The sequence below is a fragment of the Rhineura floridana genome, chromosome 3 (genome assembly GCF_030035675.1).
Source record: "Rhineura floridana isolate rRhiFlo1 chromosome 3, rRhiFlo1.hap2, whole genome shotgun sequence".
Lineage (NCBI taxonomy): Eukaryota > Metazoa > Chordata > Lepidosauria > Squamata > Rhineuridae > Rhineura > Rhineura floridana.
In genome coordinates, this window is record NC_084482.1 from 56,626,202 (window position 1) to 56,644,627 (window position 18,426).

Consider the following 18,426-nt stretch of genomic DNA (forward strand, 5'->3'; position numbering starts at 1 on the left):
CCTACAGTGGGGCACTCAGGGCTGCTCACAATGACAACATACACAGTGTTTAAACAAAAACATTAAAATAGATGAAAACAGATAAAATGCAGTTAACATTTCAAGGGAAGTGATATTAAAAGGGGACCAAAGAGATAAAACTAGAGAGGAGGAAAAATAAAATCAGTTTCAGGCTATACCTTCAGTCACTCTCAAAGGCTCTCCAGAACAAGATGGTTTTTGGAAGTCTCTGAAACACCTTCAGGGAGGGAGCAGAGCAGCCTCCTTGGAGTAGGATATTCCTAAAAGTATTACAAAAAGGGATCTTATTAATTCTAAGGCTTTTATAAAGTGGTGATGTCAGACTCAAGTCTTAAAGTGTTTGCTCCCTAATTCTAAGAACTATAAGAATCACAAAAATGGAACTTATGAAGGAGAACTAATACAAAAATCCTATCTTCCTTTAACTGTAGGAAGCTGAATACCAAGGGAGCTGGATTAATTCAGGAGAGTTCCTTCTTATTACTAGCATGTTGTAATTTATAGTTACTATATTTATATTAAAATTATAAATCAAAGGAATTAAAACTTTCTTCATATAGAGGCTTTCTATGGCTTACTTGGGGTTGTGATAGTTTTGTACATACAGTGTGATGGGTTTAGGGTTTCCCTAAACTACAGTACACTAGTTGTTTTATATGGCAGCGATTCAGGCTGTTGCTTACACTACTCATGACTCAAAAGTAGACAAAAAGAGTTGTATTAATGAATCAGGCATACAGTGAGAATATTATGTATTGAAATGTTACCAAGTGAAATCTATCACCTTTACCAAACACAGCCAAGCTTCCTGGAATTGGAAGGAGGATATTCTATTCTCTGCAGTACCCCTCTCAGAAGGCTCAGAAGGCACAGCTGATTTGTCAGTCAGTTTAAAGGTAGCATCTCCCAGGCTGATCTTGACTTCCTAAACCTCACTTCATTGATTATCAGGGTGCAGTAGATGTTACCGTTTTCTCTTTCTTACTCCCACCTCCATTCTCCACCACTCAATTCCCAAATTAAACAGAACAGAGGGAGTAAGAAAGCAAGTGCTTGCAAGTGAACCCTCAGTGATGTGCTCACAGCAAGAAACTGTGATACCCATCACCATGTAAGCACTTCTGTATTCCTGGATCAATTTGGAAGGTCAGAGGCTTGAAACTAAGAAGGAGGAGAAGGAGTGCTTCCTTTCATGAAGGAAAAGGCAGCATTTATACCTGTTTTTCTCTGTAGGGTAGAGAAGCACTTCTGGCAACCCAGCAGCGTGCACAAACTAACTTGGGCTAGTAGTACAAGGTGGTCACCACTTAAAGCCTGCCAAGAACCTCATCACAGGAGAGGCCAATTTAATGGTAGGGGAAGTATCTTCATCTTTAGGTGGAGATAACCCAGGAGGTAATATAAAGACTTCAGAGATCTCACAGAGTTCTAGGTAGGGAAAAGTGATCTGTGCAGATGGAGCCAGGTCACGATTGTGCTAGGAATCCTGCTCCCTTGTTGCAGTTCAGTTCCTTTTATGGTAGTAACCAGATGAAAGGTAATGTTCAGACTCTTAAGGTTTCAAGACATTTTTGAGACCCAAATCCCTTCAGAAACTTGAATGTGCTTTGCCCCACAGTTGGTGACAGTTTCTTGTGGGAAAATTTGTAATGAAAAAATGAATTTTTTAAAGCATTAAATAAACAGTTTATAAAGTGCAAAATATTCCATAACTTATACTAGTCTCTTCATTGAAAAAGAAGTTAAAATGACTGTATTCTAAAAATTGCTTCTGCTTGTCCTATGCGCACACTCTTTTCCCATAAGAAATGGTGGGATCTCCCCCCCCCCCGGTCTCTTTTAAGGCTAAAGAACAAAAGCGACAACCTCTGGGAGTGTTCATTCTTCGTCTGTTCTCATTCCATGTTTTGTTGTGTGATGGTTTTTAATCATATGCTAGATGCCTTGTCTGCTCCCTTTGGAAGTGGAAATGCAGAGTAAAACTTCTGGAATTCCTTATTATAATAACATAAATAAAATAAAACAGTGAAAAAGCAAAGAGGAAGCCACAGGCTCAGTCCAGACATCACATGTCCAACCATGCATTGGAGATCAGGACTTGCCTAATGAGCTGAGTGCTTTCTCCTTTCCCTAACATAGTTTGCAGTGATGTCTGAATAATCACTAACTATGGTTAGCGCTAATTGGAAGTGCCTTCAAGCAGACCATAGTATGAAGTGATTGTGCAAACCATAGGATGTGGTAACCTTATTCATGCTAACCCAGTTCAGGCTCCTTTGGATGTTACTGCAAACCAAGCAGGAGACATGGAAATGTGTACATCAGAGGAGAGGAGAGAGCATGTGACCTCTTTGCTGTATTCCTGACCTGAAACCAACGTTCCTGACCAAAGTGTTAGGGCCGGAAAGAGATGTGACATTTGTCCATGCAATTATTTCTTCTTCTTGATAACGATAAAAATGTTTTTCCAAGAATATAGCTGTGGCAGATCTGGGAGCATGACCCACATTGTTCCCTGCTGCAGTACTGATCTGAATTTCTCATCTCTGTGTCAATGAGAGTTTCCTTCTCAATGCAAATAGCAGACTAAATATTCATGCACTAAGTAATTGTGTGAAGAATCTGGAGATGTGAAGGCCTGTAAAAATTCAGCGAAACTATTTTTTCTTTATTCCCCCAAATCTTTTTGTTTTTTTTCTTCACATCTCTAGAAGAATTTCATGTCTGTTTTGGTAATGTGTGCTGAGAAAATAAAATGTGGTAATCTACAGAGCTCTCTAGCTAATATTCTTGCCCTTAACCTCCCAGGGGAGGTTGAATGGCATAAGCTTGATATGCAAGAGACTCACAAACTGTGTTTAGGTAGAACATCACCTTTCACAAAGAATCTCAGGCGAGGATACTGCAGAAAATTTAATTCTAAAAGTGCTATAAAGTGGAGCCCATTATGTTGATGTATTTCTGCCAAATGATCTGGAGAATAGAATACCCACCTGCTACTCTCTGGGTGGAAAAGGTATATTTCTTGTTTCTTCCAGTTGGTGCGTAAGATATTCTTGACCACCACCCCCTTTCTTGGTTCTCCCAAGCATTTTTGCATGAAGACTGTGTCAGTTAAGGTGGCCTTAGAATGTCCATATGCTATTCTGTTTTATTATCACATTAATGTGCTGCTGCTGCTGCTCATTTTTATTTACACACTCATTCATGATCTGAGAGATGTTGTCTCCCAGAATTATCAAAGGATCAGCCCTGCCTTCTGAGTCAAGTCAGGAAGGGTCACTCTCACAGAGCAAAACTCTTTTTCTGCCTATTGAAGCAGGAGTTCACAGGTAAGATTCTCTCCCCCAATTTTAAACGCATGCACGTGCGCACACACACACACAACTTAGTTAACACAGCTACTCTGGTTTTTTTCAGTTTGAAAGCATTGGCTCTATGATTTTTGGGTGGTGACTCCACATTTTTATGGAGTCACTGTTCAGATTGGTCAAGCAGGCACTCTTTGCTTCTCAAGAGAAAAGAACTTACAGATGTCATGAAGAGTAACTTTCTGCTTAGCAAAGCTTCAGTGTACTTGGGATGGCTTTACTGTATCTGGAAATACCCTTGATTTGCAGGTTTCACACATAAATTAGCCTGTGATTTTAAATGGTTACAGAAGAATAAAATTGGAGGTTAGGAGAACAATATAAAACCATACTTTTCCACTAATTAATTTGCTTTTAAGAATATTTCTTAAAGACAGCATTAAATTTAAGGTGATTACTCACAATGTGTTGCCATAGGTGGGTGTTTCATAGAGTGCTATGGCTGCACCATGAGTCACCAGCCTTGCCTTCCAAGAGAATTCCTTCGGTTGTAGTCAGTGAAGATTTGGGCACACACACAGGTGTCCATGAGTCAAATGAGCATCAAGTGGAGGCCTTTCTCAGTGAGTGATTAGTCTTGAGTTGCATTAATGCACTTTGATCTAAGTGTTTTACTTTAGTTTGACTTGATGTTTAGAGAGGAAGATACCAGTTGGGAAGAAGCCTGTCAGTTTGTCGAACGTCCCCATGACAGGTGGGGTACGGAGGAGCTTCTCTGGTGATGAAGAGTTGACTCCTCAGTATCGAACCCTTCCAGCACAGACAGCCCCGGAGGCCTGCCAGCCTCCCAGGACTAACAGAGAGTTCAGTCCCAGCCTCAAAACAGGTAATTGGTCATGGAAAAAATATTGCTTATTAATGGAGGGCAAAATTGACAGAGAATCAAGCATGGTCAGGCATGAAACATGCTGACTCATTGCCGCCCTCACTTTTCATTTAAAAATAGAAAGAACATTCATTTTCTCCTGTATCTGCATCAGCCCATGAGCCCATCTCATTGAATTAATTGCAAGTGTTGAGTCCCGTTTTTTGCTGCTTCAGAACAGCAGATCTCTTCAAAATGAAAAAATGAGTTGCTTTCAGTGAATATATTGAAGCCAATAGAGTCCTGTTAGCACAGCGTTTTTTTTTCACTATCCTGGATGTAATATCCAAACAGAATTCATGATTCCACTAGAGAAGAGGGAAACTGGTTTTAGGTTTTTTGTAAAACCACCCTGAAAGCTTAAAATACACAACTCTTTCAAAAGCTTGTCATATGTTTTATCTGAAAACAGATTTCAAAATGAGAAATACTCTCATTTGTCTGTTACCAAAATAAGTCCCTGTTGTGTAGTATCATTCTGAGTATCGTTCTGACACATTGAAAAGGAGAAAATTAGCAAAAAAGTTACACAAAAATACAAACTACATAAGGTTGATACAAATGTCTCTTCAGATGCAACAGAATTGAGTATCACAAAAAGTATACTTTCAACAGTATTTAGTGTAAATGGGTGCTTATTTAGTTTGAAGTAGACAGCTATCTTTTAGAAAACACAGTAACTCAAGCTATTTATATTGTCAGTTTTGTCTAGAGCTCCACTTGTGTATGGAGAACTCTTCCACTCATAAGTACCTTGCTGGCCTTTTAGTGGAAAAGGTACCCTACATGAGCAAAGGATACTGGCAGGCTCGTTATTCCTTCAAAGATTTTGTTTAAAGTCTTATCAGGGTGTTAGATTGATAATAAAAGAGCTTGTTGGCTTTGGGGCTAATAGAGGTGCCCACTTAGAAAGGTCAGATTTCAAACCTAGAAATATAAGGGAGTTGCCTCTACTTCCCTTCCTTGTGGCTTCTAAGTAATGCAGAATTCTGACTAGATTGTGAGGTTCTTTCTGAATATAACCCAACTCGGATTTTGGCAGGAATTTAACCAGAACCCATGGCGGTTTCTGTCCTGTTCCAGGAGATCCTTTGTCATTTTCCAACATGGGTATAGATACATATAATAGTGACATAATTGGTATGCTTCAGCAAGTAAAAGACCACGATAACAGGCTGCAGCTTGCTTGATGTGGCTGAGGCTTTGCCTGCCAGTTCCAAATAGCTGTTCCAGTATTCAGCAGGAAAGGCCTTATTTACACCATGTAGCAGGTTGCAGTGTGCACAGGACCTCTAGGCAGCAGGGAACCATGAAATCTGCGAAGCCACACAGTTTTAACAGCTTCTGCAGAGGTGACCATATAGAGTAGCCTTTCCCAACCAGTGTGCCTCCAGATGTTGTTGGACCACAACTCCCATCAGCCTCAGCCAGCATTGCCAATGGTCAGGAAAGATAGGAGTTGTGGTCCAACAACATCTGGAGGCACACTGGTTGGGAAAGGCTGATATAGAGGAAGACAGGAAACATCACAGAAATTGGATTCGGGTGTGTTTGATTTATTTATCAAATTTCTCCCCACCACCCCTAGCTTTAACTATCTGTACTCTTTGGGTAGTTGTAGGTATTGAAGCATATACTTACTATGGTCACTGGTAAGAGAGAATGTTCCATATATCATAAACAGGAATGAAGTACCTTTTCCCAGTAAGCATACTGAAGACTTATGCCATGTTTAAAATAATAGTCAGAAGGCCAAATCCAGCTCATTATACATCCCCATTTTTCTGCCATTACATCTCTACAGATGCATTGTTCAATGAAAATTCACCTTGCTACTTAAAAACTGGTCTTGTTTCTTTGAGTATTCAATGCTACTGATTTTGTTTGTATTTATAATGTCAAGCATGGTAAAACTGGCTGCAATTATGAGCACTGAAAATATACACTCTTTAGTCAATATATGAGAAATGGTCTCTTGGAGAACATGCTGTATCTCCAAACTAGTCCCATTTTCATACATGTTTTGTATTAATTAACATGATTTGACTTGGATATACAATGGTATTGCATTGCACTGAATTTCTGGGGTAGCAAGGTTCATGGACCGGGTTGGGATGGGGAATGCTGCCAGAGCTCACTGAGTTTATGAAAACTAGGAGGAAACTAGCATATATTTGCTAACTTCTTGCCTTCCAAGATTTCCCCATGTTCACCTTAAACAATCAGATATCGGAGTTGTATGTATCTCGTAGAAACCAAGCCCTACTATGTGGTTCTTCAAGGTGTCTTGTCTTTTTAGAATAAACCGTTCTGTAATCATTCTGAAATGCTGTGGATGTGCCACTGAATCAGATGTTAAAAGATCAGAAAACAGACATTTGATAGGGATGGCATTAACCTCTACAGTTCCTGCCAACAATACCTAAGAATGTTTCCTTAACACAGCCTTTCCCAACCAGTGTGCCTCCAGATGTTCTTGGACCACAACTCCCATCTTTCCTGACCATTGGCAATGCTGGCTGGATGCATCTGGAGGCACACTGGTTGAAAAAGGCTGCCTTAATGATATCATAGAAATTCCACTATTTTGATCTACATCTGAGAGATACGTTTTCAATATGTACTTTTAAAATTAGTTTTAGCATCTGGGCTTTAAGGAAGTGCAAGTTGCTGATCCCATCTTTTATTTTAACCAAATATTTTCAATTTTCAGTTTAACATCCTTTGAGTTGTATTCAGTGGTATCACTCAGCTGATGGTAAAGTGTCCACCAGCAGAACAGAAAGGGAAGCCATTTTTGTCAATTCCCCCTCCTTTCTGGAGCCTGCCCTGCCCCCCCTAAATCTGCCCTAAGGGGTTAGGGGAGTTACAGGGTACTACAGGTAGAAAGGGAGTTACCAAAATGGCTTTCTTCTCTATTCTGCTAGTGGAAGCCTTACAGCTGAGTGATCATCAGAAACAACCCTTTATATATTACAGAAACAAAATATAAAGACCGAACAGAATTCTTACAACTGTTCTCTTTTTATGTATGAAAGCTGCTATAGTTAAAGACATGGATCAGGCTCAAATTGTGCAGTTCTGCCAAAAATTCCAAGTATGGAACTCGGATGACATATCTTTTACAGAGAGCAAAACAAATGTTTATTAGGGGTTGACACCAGGGAGGAGGAAAACAGTAGTACTCTTGATACCTGTCGGGTAGGCTTTGCTGTGCCCACTAGATTTATTTAATCATTGAATTAAGCTCAGTATATCCCATTTTTCTTCTGGGAAGTTCAAGACAGCATGTGTAGGATTCCTGGCTAGTGCCTTATCCAGGCACTGCTTTGAACAAGGTTGTCTTATCGTGAGAGTTCAGACCATTAAGTCTGAACAGTACACAGATGTTAGAGATTCAGAGCCAGTGTATGTGTATACACTGGGCTGGCATTCTTTTGGCTTCTACTTGGCAACTAAATTGCAATGAAGTTATTTAAACTTACCTAGCCAGAGCACTGGATTCCCAGATTCAATGCAAGAAGACATCCTGTGTGTTTGTGAGTGTGTGTGAGAGGGAGTTGCACCGTAGGCGTTGCTCTGGCAAATGCAGCTTTTCTTGTAATAATGATGTGATGCGGGGAAGCTCCCCCCCATTTGTGTTTATTGAGGGTATTGGAGCACAGTTCCACAGTGAATCTAGTAACCCTAAGTTTAGGTCCCCTTGTCAAAATTAGGAATAATTGAAATGGACTGAACAAAATATTTTCCCTGTAGCAAGATGAGAATGAGAGCATTATAATGAGCAAAAAGGCTTCATCATCATGGATGATATTTCCACCTTTAATTAGTTTCTGTAACTGCATGCGAGTTATTTTATCCCTGAGGAGGTCTCTTGACTCCAGTTGTTACCACACTTATAGAAAGGAAAATACCTCTTTCCCCCTGATATTGCCAGTTTTTCAGTCACTGGTATTTTTGTCTTTGTAACTAAGAGAAATAAAACAGGTGTTTGAAGCAAATGGTCTTGTCTACTGAGCTCTTGCATAACTAAAGTTTGTTCTTCTCTAAACTTCACCTTAGTTACTTCCTTCTCTAGAATGATGAAACAGCTAGATAGTGGTGATTTCCATGTCCCTGCTTGCTATGACCATGAATATGATGCTTTATTTGTTTTATTTATTTATTATTTTATTTATATCCCGCCCTTCCTCCCAGCAGGAGCCCAGGGTGGCTTTAGTGTCCTTAAGAAAAAAATTGGACAGACTTGTGGACCTTTTGTTTTTGCCTAACCAAGCTGAAGTTCTGAATGTTCCTAATTCTTAAAAATGGGTTTGAGAGACACTGACAGCTGCATGTGTGTTTTTCCACAAGGTCTAGCTTCAGGGGCTCCTCTGTACCCACATAAGGTAACAAGCATCCAAAAGCTAGAGAATCCTAAAAGGGATTTGCTGTTGTACTTGGTCGCAGTCCGGAGAGTAGTTTTACCCAAAGGCTTCCATTGCATGTCAAAAGTAGTCTGCTGTTGGCACTTTTGAGAAATAAAGCCTACTAAGCATGCTAGCCATCTGGTTCTTTCTGTGGGATCATTATGACCCTGAAGTCTAAGTGATTCCAGTCTTGGATTCTTATGGAGTAGAATATGAGTTTCTAGTTTCATGTTGGGTTAGCTTCTACATTCCCCATTTGATCCTCCATGAAGTTCCCTTTCCTTAAGTAACTAGTGACTTTAAAGCCAATTGTGGGAACAAATACAGCAGGTGGGTTACACCTGTACAGTCTGCCAGAATGTGCAGGTGGCAAAAGGGTTTAGCAATCTGTGATGATTAAAGGAGACATACAAATGTACTAGGAATTGAGAAAAAATTGCATTGCGTAAGTATTTAGCATGTTATAGAATATATATAATTCTCATGTCACATTTTAATACTTAAATTTTTTAAATTTTATTTAGCAGAGGAATGTGAATCAGCAAGGAAGATGAGATAGAACAATGCTAAGAGAGAAATCAAGTGGCCTCTATGTTTTAGTAAGGTTCCAAATAGCAACAGGTTGTACTTTTGGGATTACACTACTATATATTCATTCGTACGTTCCAAAGACATTTATGTCAATGTTTGTAATGCAAGCGGCAATATTGGATCAGAGCAAAGATCAACTGAACTTGCCATCTTGTCATCAAAAGTAGCCAGTAATGGATGCTTCAGAAGAAGCGTACAAGAAAAACAGCAGTTACAGTATTCTTTTCCCATATCAACGCCCCCTTTTGTCAGTCAGTGCCCTGGATTATTTTTATTAGTTGTTTGGTGGTCAGTTCTTTGGCTTACGTGGATATTGTGTTTCTTATTAAATTTTGTTGGCGTCTTATTTGCTGCTTCAATCAGTTAATGTCTACAGTTATTATGCAACTGTCTATATGACTGCAACATCACATTTTGAATGGAAGAGACTGTTTTTAAAAACTTGTCTGACCTAGATCTGTTTTCTTTGCATCAAATAGAACACACCTTCAACATACCATGTTCTGATAGTTTGCTGCTATCAAAATAATAAGGCATGGTGCAATCAATATGTGCTACCTTAAGCTGCAATTTTCACAATAGGTGAACTGAACAATAAAATATTGATTTAAAATATCCATAGATGACTGACACAATGTACAGCAGTCTCTTAAATTAACTGTACCTCCTTCCATCTTTTTTCAAAGCATGAACATGGATCCAGTCAGTGGGCCAGATCCCTAATTCCCCCATCTCTCATGGACCAACTTTGACAAGTAGCAGGACTGCCTACCTGTCAAAATTCAAAGGAGGTTGCTGTAACTGCCAATCAGCTGATTGGCAGATCCAGCAACCTCCTTTGAACTTTGAGAGGTGTCAGTCACCTGTTCTGTTGAGCCCCTTTGAAGTCAGTGTGGAGAAAGTGGTTTGGATTCAAATTATTTCCTCCAAACTAAGCATTGTTTTCCCTTTGTGCCAAGTCTGCAAAGAAAGAAATGTTCTGTTTGAAGGAAGTGATTTGAATCCAAACCACTTCCTCTAAATGGAGAAAGCAAGCCCCCTCGGCTGCACTAGGGACTCACAGCAGAGCTCTGGGTTGGCACCAAGCAGCTGATAAGCGCTGACAGGAAGCCCTGCTTGCAAAGGGACAATTGGGAGCTCACTTTTAAGTTTCCAATTGTTCCTTGCTAGCGGCATCCATATGTGCCCCACACCTGGTGTCACAGGTTAATGTGGTTTGTGAGGAATGGCCTCATGGATTTAATAAGGCACGTGGGCCACAGATTCCCCACTGCAGCTCTAACTGAATGTCCATTAACCCATTCAAATATTAAACACAGATAAAACATTTTACAGCTCCTCTAGAAAAAGTTTGGCTGTCCAGTTTGGTGCATGTTCGAGGTAAAGGGATTTCCCAAGTGTAGGGTAGCCACTGAATACACCTTTGTTAGTTAATTGCTTGATCTTGGTGTAGTTAAGAATGTGAAAGTCACCCTACAATTCAGAAAAAAGTTATTAAAATGGACTGCTTGAAAATTGCCAAAGGTCTTGGCAAACCACTGAATGATTTTTGTATGTGTTGTATCAATTGGAATGCACTGTGCTAGATGCTATATGAGTTTATTGCTGCTTTTATTTCTTATATTGTATTTTATTTATTACAATTTGAATTATATAGAATACAATATAAATTCTATAAGTAATAAAATATATAAGTAATAAAAAGCAATAAATACAATTAAAAATGAATGTTTAATGTGTTGCACCCACAAGTCATAGCTGCTGCTCCCGCTGTTCTTCAGACACGCCATGGACAACCTGAATGAAGCTCACACACTACTTCTCGCAGTTTGCCAACCAAAGCTTGGGAACCCCTGCACAAGTACGTTAGGGAGATACCTAAAGTATACCCTTTATATCTAACTTATTAGTTCTGGGTTCACAAACTTTTTTAAAAAAAGGAGTGGGGGAACTATTAAAATATGTATACCCTATAGTCTTAAGTGGTATAATCTCAAGAGGCCTTTTTAAAAATGTGTAGAGGGGCTTGTGTCTTCTGCACATTGAATACAGCACTGACAAATTCTTCAATTTTTCCTGTCCCAGTAAAGGCCTCGTACTGCATTCCGTACTGTTCCAGACAGCCCTCAGGAGTGGCTGGGACAGTGCAGGGGGGGGGATGCGTGCGCACACACATGAGTAAAATCAGGAAGCCCTATTGTGCGAGCAGAGTTCTGCTCACTCTTCTTTGGATACAAATCTAAGAACGTGTCACTTCGTAAAATCACAAGAATACAAGAGCAATATAACCCTTTTAATCATTCATGTTAATCTATTGATATAATATAGTTTTATATTCCATATATTTTAACAAGTATTAAATTACAAACAGATGATTGTGCTTCATGTTCTAACATTTTATAAATGAAATCTATTTTTTCATAAACACTTCTCTTGAATCCTGAGCTATTGTGCTAATTTCTCCATTATTAATGCCACTTATAAAACTTGCCAAGTACTGTCAATGGCTGCACCATGAAATTCAAAGTGGCTGAGTAAACAGTTGTAGCGAACAACATACAACTTAACAAAGAAGCATGAAAAATAGGTGGTGGTAAAAGACTTTGCTTTTTACAAATGAAAGGCACTACAGGGTTTTTTGGGGGGAGGGGGAGACTAAACTGGAGGCAAATTGGCATGTAACATATGCAAAAGGGAAAGGTCCCCTGCGTTATAATGAAGAAATCTGAATTAGTAAATTGGCAAAAAAGGGAAAGGCTGTTTAAAAAGTAACTCTAAAATTACTGCTGTTCATACTCCTTAATCTAGGAAGGTTGATCTTCAATGGAAGCAGGTCTCAGTTCCACTTGTTGCATTGAGTCCCTGAGTACAAAGGGAGCTGTATTGTGTGAAAAGCAAAGATCCTCATACACCACCGAAAACTAGTGTGGAACTACAGGCCCAGAGACCAAAAGAGGCACCTAACTGGCCCTCAGGACATTCTCTCTAGACAACACCCCATCTCTAGGCCTTTTCACTGACAGCCTTGCTTATGCCCTCCTCGTATGCCTGGCTTGAATGTGTTCTTAAATTATGATGGTGTCTCTTGTATGCCAGGAGGGAGAAGTGGGAGGAAACCTCTGGCTTTTGCATGGCTGGAATGTAGTCTACTGTACAAAGGCAAGAGTGACATCCATTGCTCCACTTACTTTTGCCCCTGGCCCCACTCACCACTGGCATTCAGCCCCTGGAACTACACCTATGGAGAGCCATGTTTGATCAGGTTTGCATGTGTACCTGCCAAACAGACAACTGCCATTTTTGCCACCCTGGGCTCCTACTGGAAGAAAGGGTGGGGTATAAATCAAATAAATACATTTTCAGCCTGACCACCCATCCCTTTTTGGAAAGGCGTAAGTGTCCCGTGTGCAGATTAGGGGGTCTGAGCCACTGTGTGCAAGATACAGGAGGCAATGCTGCTGCTTTATTCAGTCTGATGAGGCTCTTCCTAGAAGACTTACACACAAGCTAATTGTAAGACAAGCAAATCTAGGAAGTCTAGAGTCTAGGAAGCAAGATATGAGGAACTGCTGAAGAAAGTGAATTATTTTAGTGTGAGGAAAACTTGGGTAATACAAAATAATTATTTTTAATATATATAAAAAGCTGTCATAATTAAAAGAGAATTGAGATAGGACATTGGATTATATGACCAACACGGTTGCTTTGCAATGAACGATTTTACTTGTTCTGTTGATGTCACAACAAGTACTCATTGTGGGTATGTGCAATAGTCCTACCAAGATCAATACTCACTGAGGGTAAACCTGCGGCTGGGCTGTGGCACTCAGTGAGTATTGATCTTGGTAGTACTGTTGCTCATATATATATAATCTTCATCAAGCAGCCTGAACATATATATAATTTAATTCTTGTCTACCTGAAAAGAACTTCCTTATTTGTAATTATTACGATTTTATGTGTTCTGGTGGTGACCATTTTAGAAGAGGTTGGATGATGGTGTGAGAAAAGTGAACATCTTGTCTAAAATGGTACCTGCACTATGAAAAGTATGGTTTTAGAATTGTTTCTACTAGTAAGCGGATCTTTTAGAAAAATCCAATTAATCAACTACGTTTTTAAAAAAATTGGGTGGCAGCACTAATTTATCTGTTTATTTTGATACCAATGCTGCAGAAATAGTCTAAGCTTATAGGGGTTTGAAAAAAACCTTTTCCTTTTTCTCCAATAAATAACTCTACTGTCTAGGTGCTGACTGTACAATGTTTCTTCACCAGCCTATTTCCTTGACTTTTAATTATGAGAGTCAATGTGAAGTCCCATACAAACTGTTAGACTTGGATCCAAAAGGAGCTGGCTTTGAAATCCTAACTCAGCTCAATCTCCTTGAGTGGTTTAAAGGAAAACCATTCAAACTGAGGCAGAGAGTGACATTCTTTAAAACTACTGAGTGAGAACTAGGCGAGTTGGGATTTGGAAACCAGTCTATTGCATACAAATAGTGGTTAATGGGAGAGGGTATTTATATGAGAGCAAATAATATAAATGTAATGTGGTGGAAAATGTTATGGAAATAATAGGTAATAACAGTAAAATGAAATAACTTAATGTAGTGGATCCCCTTGCTAGGGGGATCCAACTATGAAATTGTGTTTCTGTTCAAGGCCCTAGTTGTCAGGCCCCCCTTCTATAGCTCTTTTTTCCAGCCACCAATGCTGGAAGCCTTGTTTTCCTCCAAAAAGATTTCCACAAGGAATGGGAATGACAATAAGGACTCTGAGTGGAAATCAAATCTCTCCACGATTACTAAATGGTTATCACTGAATTACCTTTTCTTCCTCTTCCCTTCCCCACTGCCAAATTTTATTTTCTTGGTCACATTTTCAGTTTCAGCCTATGAGCTTGGTGCTTTTCAATATATGTACTTGATCTAAAATTTAGTTTTTCAGTGTTAAATTTGGGGCTTACATCTTGTTACAGTATAGCAACAAAAGTTGGAGCATGATTGAAAATTTCAGAGTCTGAACTGAAAGGAAATGTGTTGCTCCCTACGTCCTCACCAGTTTTGCACTTTTTAACCTCCTTTTTCATGTTTAGTATCCTCACTGCAGCTGAAGGAGGAGTTGCTGGATGGAGAGGAATACAGCTTTTTTCAAGGAGCATCTGATCAGGAAAGCAATGGGTCAGCCAGCCACTACATCAAACAAGAACCCTAAGGCCAATTCAGAGCAGGATGGTACAAAAGAGCTTTTCTTCAAGACTGATGTTCCCGTTCTGATGATACAGTTTGATGGCTTCTACTAAGGGCACTTTGCTAACTGCAGACAAGATTTCAATTCAGAATTTTTGGAGGACGTGGAAACTATTTTAGTGAAAAAAGATTTTTCAATTTATTAAAAAAAGACACTTGTGTTGTATTTGAAGCTTTTAAAAGAATTTTTGTAATATTTTCAAGTTCAAATTTATTGTGCATTGTTAAAAATGAGATTCTAATTTTTTGGTAAGAATTAAAAGCTTAATTATAGCAGGATTGCAGGAAACCCTTTGAGGAAGATGAGGTGGTAATATAGTGGGGGAAAACAAATGAACTGTTTGTAACAAGTGAGCCTTCTGGTACAAGCTGGGAGATTCTGAATTTAAAGCTCCACTAGTCATACCCTGTCCTTTGGACTTGAGTTTTAGGGTGGTGAAAGCATACCAAAATAGGGTGAGAGAATGGAGTCTGAAAAAAGGTTTATCCTGGAAGTGGCAACACAGTTTTCAAGAGTCTGCTTAAGATTGTGGAGAACCAAGCTGTGGCCCAATCTTTGTGAAGGCCATTGGGTCTGGACCGGATACTGCTGCATTGTGGTTTCCTGTTCACATTTTTAAGTTTTGGGATATTCACGCAATTGATCAGCAAAGCTTCAGCATGTTTCAGCTGGATAGGTTTCAAGATGGACATGAGGTTGGGACACTTTTCTTGTGCAACAAAAATGAAACAGACTCAAAGGGCCTTTTTCTACAGAAGCTTCAGCAGGCTTGTTTTCCATCTGGTGGAAGACAGCATTGGAAGAAGCAAATAGAGGAAGACAAAGCATTTTGCTTCCCTACCCATTAGGAAGAGCTTTTAGCTTGTGAATTGAACTGGCTTGGGACCTGCTTTGGGCCTCACATTTTCTTTGACTTGGCTGCTGATACCATTTTAAAGCAAAATGTTTTAGTGACTGGTGTGGCAAGAATGCTGACTTATATGGAATCTTTCCCCCAAGAGTTGAAACTATGTGGATATTAGCAGATGGTTTCATTCTCAGAATTTAACATGCTGACATTTCCACTCTGCGGTGTTGTGACAGGATGATGCGTGTCAAGAGTTTTGCTTTTACCAGTAAGGTTCATTAACTAAACTCTCAGGAATTAACTGTTTATGTTCTATAACTGCTTCTGGGTCATAGCAGGTCCTCTTTAGAGCAGTATAACTGTCAAATTATTGACTCTAGGGTAGGATTTAGAAGAAAGTAATCCTATAGATTAACCTCTACACCCTTTAAGCCTAATGCTTAACACTAGCAACTCGCAAAGCCCCAGAGATGATTTTTTTTGGCATATAAATGTTTTGGAATTTTAAAAAATGCATAGAAAGTTGAAAACCAGCAATTCTGATTTTTTTCTTAATTATCTTGCTCTATTGTTGGTGATATGCCATTGGTGATATGCAAAGGTTTACCACATTCTATGCAAGAGGGGATAATGGTATAAAATTTTGTAGTATCTACTGGAAGTACATTTTTTCTGTACAGTATAGGAATGTATGAGAACAACTTCTATTTTTTTCATATAGCTGGGCCATTTTTGACTGCTTCATGTGAACACATTTTTAAACTGATTATCAGGTGTCAAATACTTGTGAACTTAGGTGGTAATTAGATATTGTATGTCCCTAAAAAGATTACAGTCATGATCCCCAAAAGAGATCTGGGCTGAGCTGGGCTGCATTTTTTTTCCTGGATAGAATGCCCTCCCCCTTCCAAAAATGCTGCATTTCAGCTGTTTTGAAGCTTCCCCAGTTTACAAAGCAGCTCCTAATGCCACAGAAGAGGGCTGTTCTTGGGGGAGGGGAGCAAATGCTGTATTTTTTGTGTGTGTACACAGCCACACAAAGGGGGTTCACTGGATTTCAACCAGTCTTTCCAAAAGTCTTAATAAAGACTGGCCTGAGATCTCTTATTTTTCTTTCCTTTCTGTAATTTTTTTTCAGTCCTTATGCCAGTGCCTCTCCGAAAGGATGATCCATGTCATCAGACGAGTTTTTTTTTCAGAATGACCTAGAAGGCAAACTGAGACACCAGATGGAATTGTAACCAAGTATTCTTCACATTTTAAGATAAACTGTCTCGGCAGGCCTGGCAAAATCAAGATTGTAGTGCTCAAGGGCCAGCATGCTACACATGTCACAGCACCTGACTTTGAAGGACTTAGTACAAGTATTTCTTCTGATTTTAGTAGGGACGTCTTGCAAAATCTGTTCAACATGAAAAAGAGATACAGGACAAGGCCCATGTTAGTGTCCTCTATCATGAGGAAAAGAAAGCCAGAGTGAGATATTTGTATGTAAATTGACACTGGTATGGTCATAGAAATCCCAGCTTGAGCTTTGAACCAACACAACATACCCTTTAGGCTGAGTTGCCCCCTTTTTTCCTGGCAAAAATTCTGTATCTTTAACCTCTTAGAAATTCAGAAGATACTTTATCACTGCACATTGTATGTTTAGAATACTTCACCTGTTGAATTTCTGCTGGTCATGCAGCTATAAGGGCATCGAGCCTTTGTCAGGATCAAGGGCGGCAATCCTCCTTCTACCTCTGTTGAATATGGCAGCTCCTGGAACATCCATAACCCCACTTAATCCTTACCACATCAGCCTAGAAAGTGAACTTGAACCAGTACCAGAAAGTCCTGCTGGACCTTATCAGACCAAGAATTGTGCTGCAGGGTGATAATGTTGGCTAGTGCTATGTTGTCAGTCCTCAGGTTTTGGAGGTAGATTTTAGAGGTGTTAAGTTGGTAGCACTGGTAATCTTTGTTTTTCCCATTTCTGCCTGTAGAAATGATTCCACATCCTGATACATAATGTGCATATGATAGAAACTTTAAATATGGAAACAACTATTCTTAAAAATTGCTCCTAATTTAAAAGCTATGAAGCTTATTTTTTAAAAAGTCCCTATTCCAGTTTAGTTGCCTGGGATTATTTTTTGTTTCTTCAGTGTTGATTCTAAGCAACATTTATTTGTGGCCTCTTAATACAGCAGATGACTGGGTGACAGTGAGCTTTCTTAGTATCGAGTTTAATTGCTTTGGTATGCATGCATTTTTGTATAATTTAGCTCTGAGAACATTCTTTTTATTTTACTGTGAACTAATTAATGCAAACAAATTGGGATTGTGTCAGGGGGGAGTTGGTCAGGGATTTGACGCCTGTAATGATGCTAAGGGTCAGCTTATTTCAGTATTCAGCACATAGCAAATTTTTTTAAAACAAGGCGGCACCACAGAGAAGGTAAAGTTACGCTGTAAGTGCTCCTTTTTACAGCTCAACATTTTATAGCTGGCCGTTTTTTATGTTTAAAATTCCTTGCTGAATCTGAGAAAAGCAAAAGCAGTGATCAGTTTCTTGTTCTATTGATACTAACACGGGTTTCAGTGTTTGTTTGTTTTTATTGTTGTCATTTTTATGTGATGTGAACACCTTCTCCCATCAATATTTGTATTATGGTGCTAATATATTTGGTAACAATCCTTTATTGGAAAGGGATTAAAACTGTGATTAAATTGATTTTTTCTTTTTAATTTTCATATTTAAGTAAAGTCTCAGCCATTTATAAAAAAAGAAAAAAAGCATCAACTTTTGCCACTGGAAAAACTATCAGGGCAGAAGTTTTTTAAAAAAAGTTGAATAGGGTTTTTACATCATTTCTGTATGTATTTGATATAGATCAATATCTGTATAAATTTAATCTTTTATTTTCTGGTAACTTGTGTGGTCAAATGGGAGCGTTTTAAAACCTCTAATGAAATGTATATAACTCAGTGAAAAATGCTTTTGAAGAAATTAATGTTACTTTCATTTTTATCAGACTGCAGATTTTCAAGCATGGATGTGAAAAAGCATTAAAAAATATAACTT

General features: G+C 39.0%; 1 protein-coding gene across 9 annotated transcripts in view; it reads left to right on the forward strand.

Moving 5' to 3' along the window:
• The window catches only part of MBTD1 (mbt domain containing 1), a 78,838-nt gene extending 60,412 nt beyond the window's left edge, over nucleotides 1–18,426 (forward strand). For 4 of the 9 annotated variants that reach the window (XM_061615987.1, XM_061615988.1, XM_061615991.1 and 1 more), the window contains 2 exons: nucleotides 4,030–4,218; nucleotides 14,355–18,426. In XM_061615987.1, coding sequence (XP_061471971.1) covers nucleotides 4,030–4,218; nucleotides 14,355–14,473 — 308 coding nt within the window. In that variant the 3' untranslated portion in view covers nucleotides 14,474–18,426. Of the gene's footprint in view, nucleotides 1–4,029; nucleotides 4,219–9,190; nucleotides 10,846–11,009; nucleotides 11,119–14,354 lie in introns of those variants that run through there. The other 5 variants (XM_061615989.1, XM_061615990.1, XR_009761294.1 and 2 more) reach the window with 4 other exon arrangements.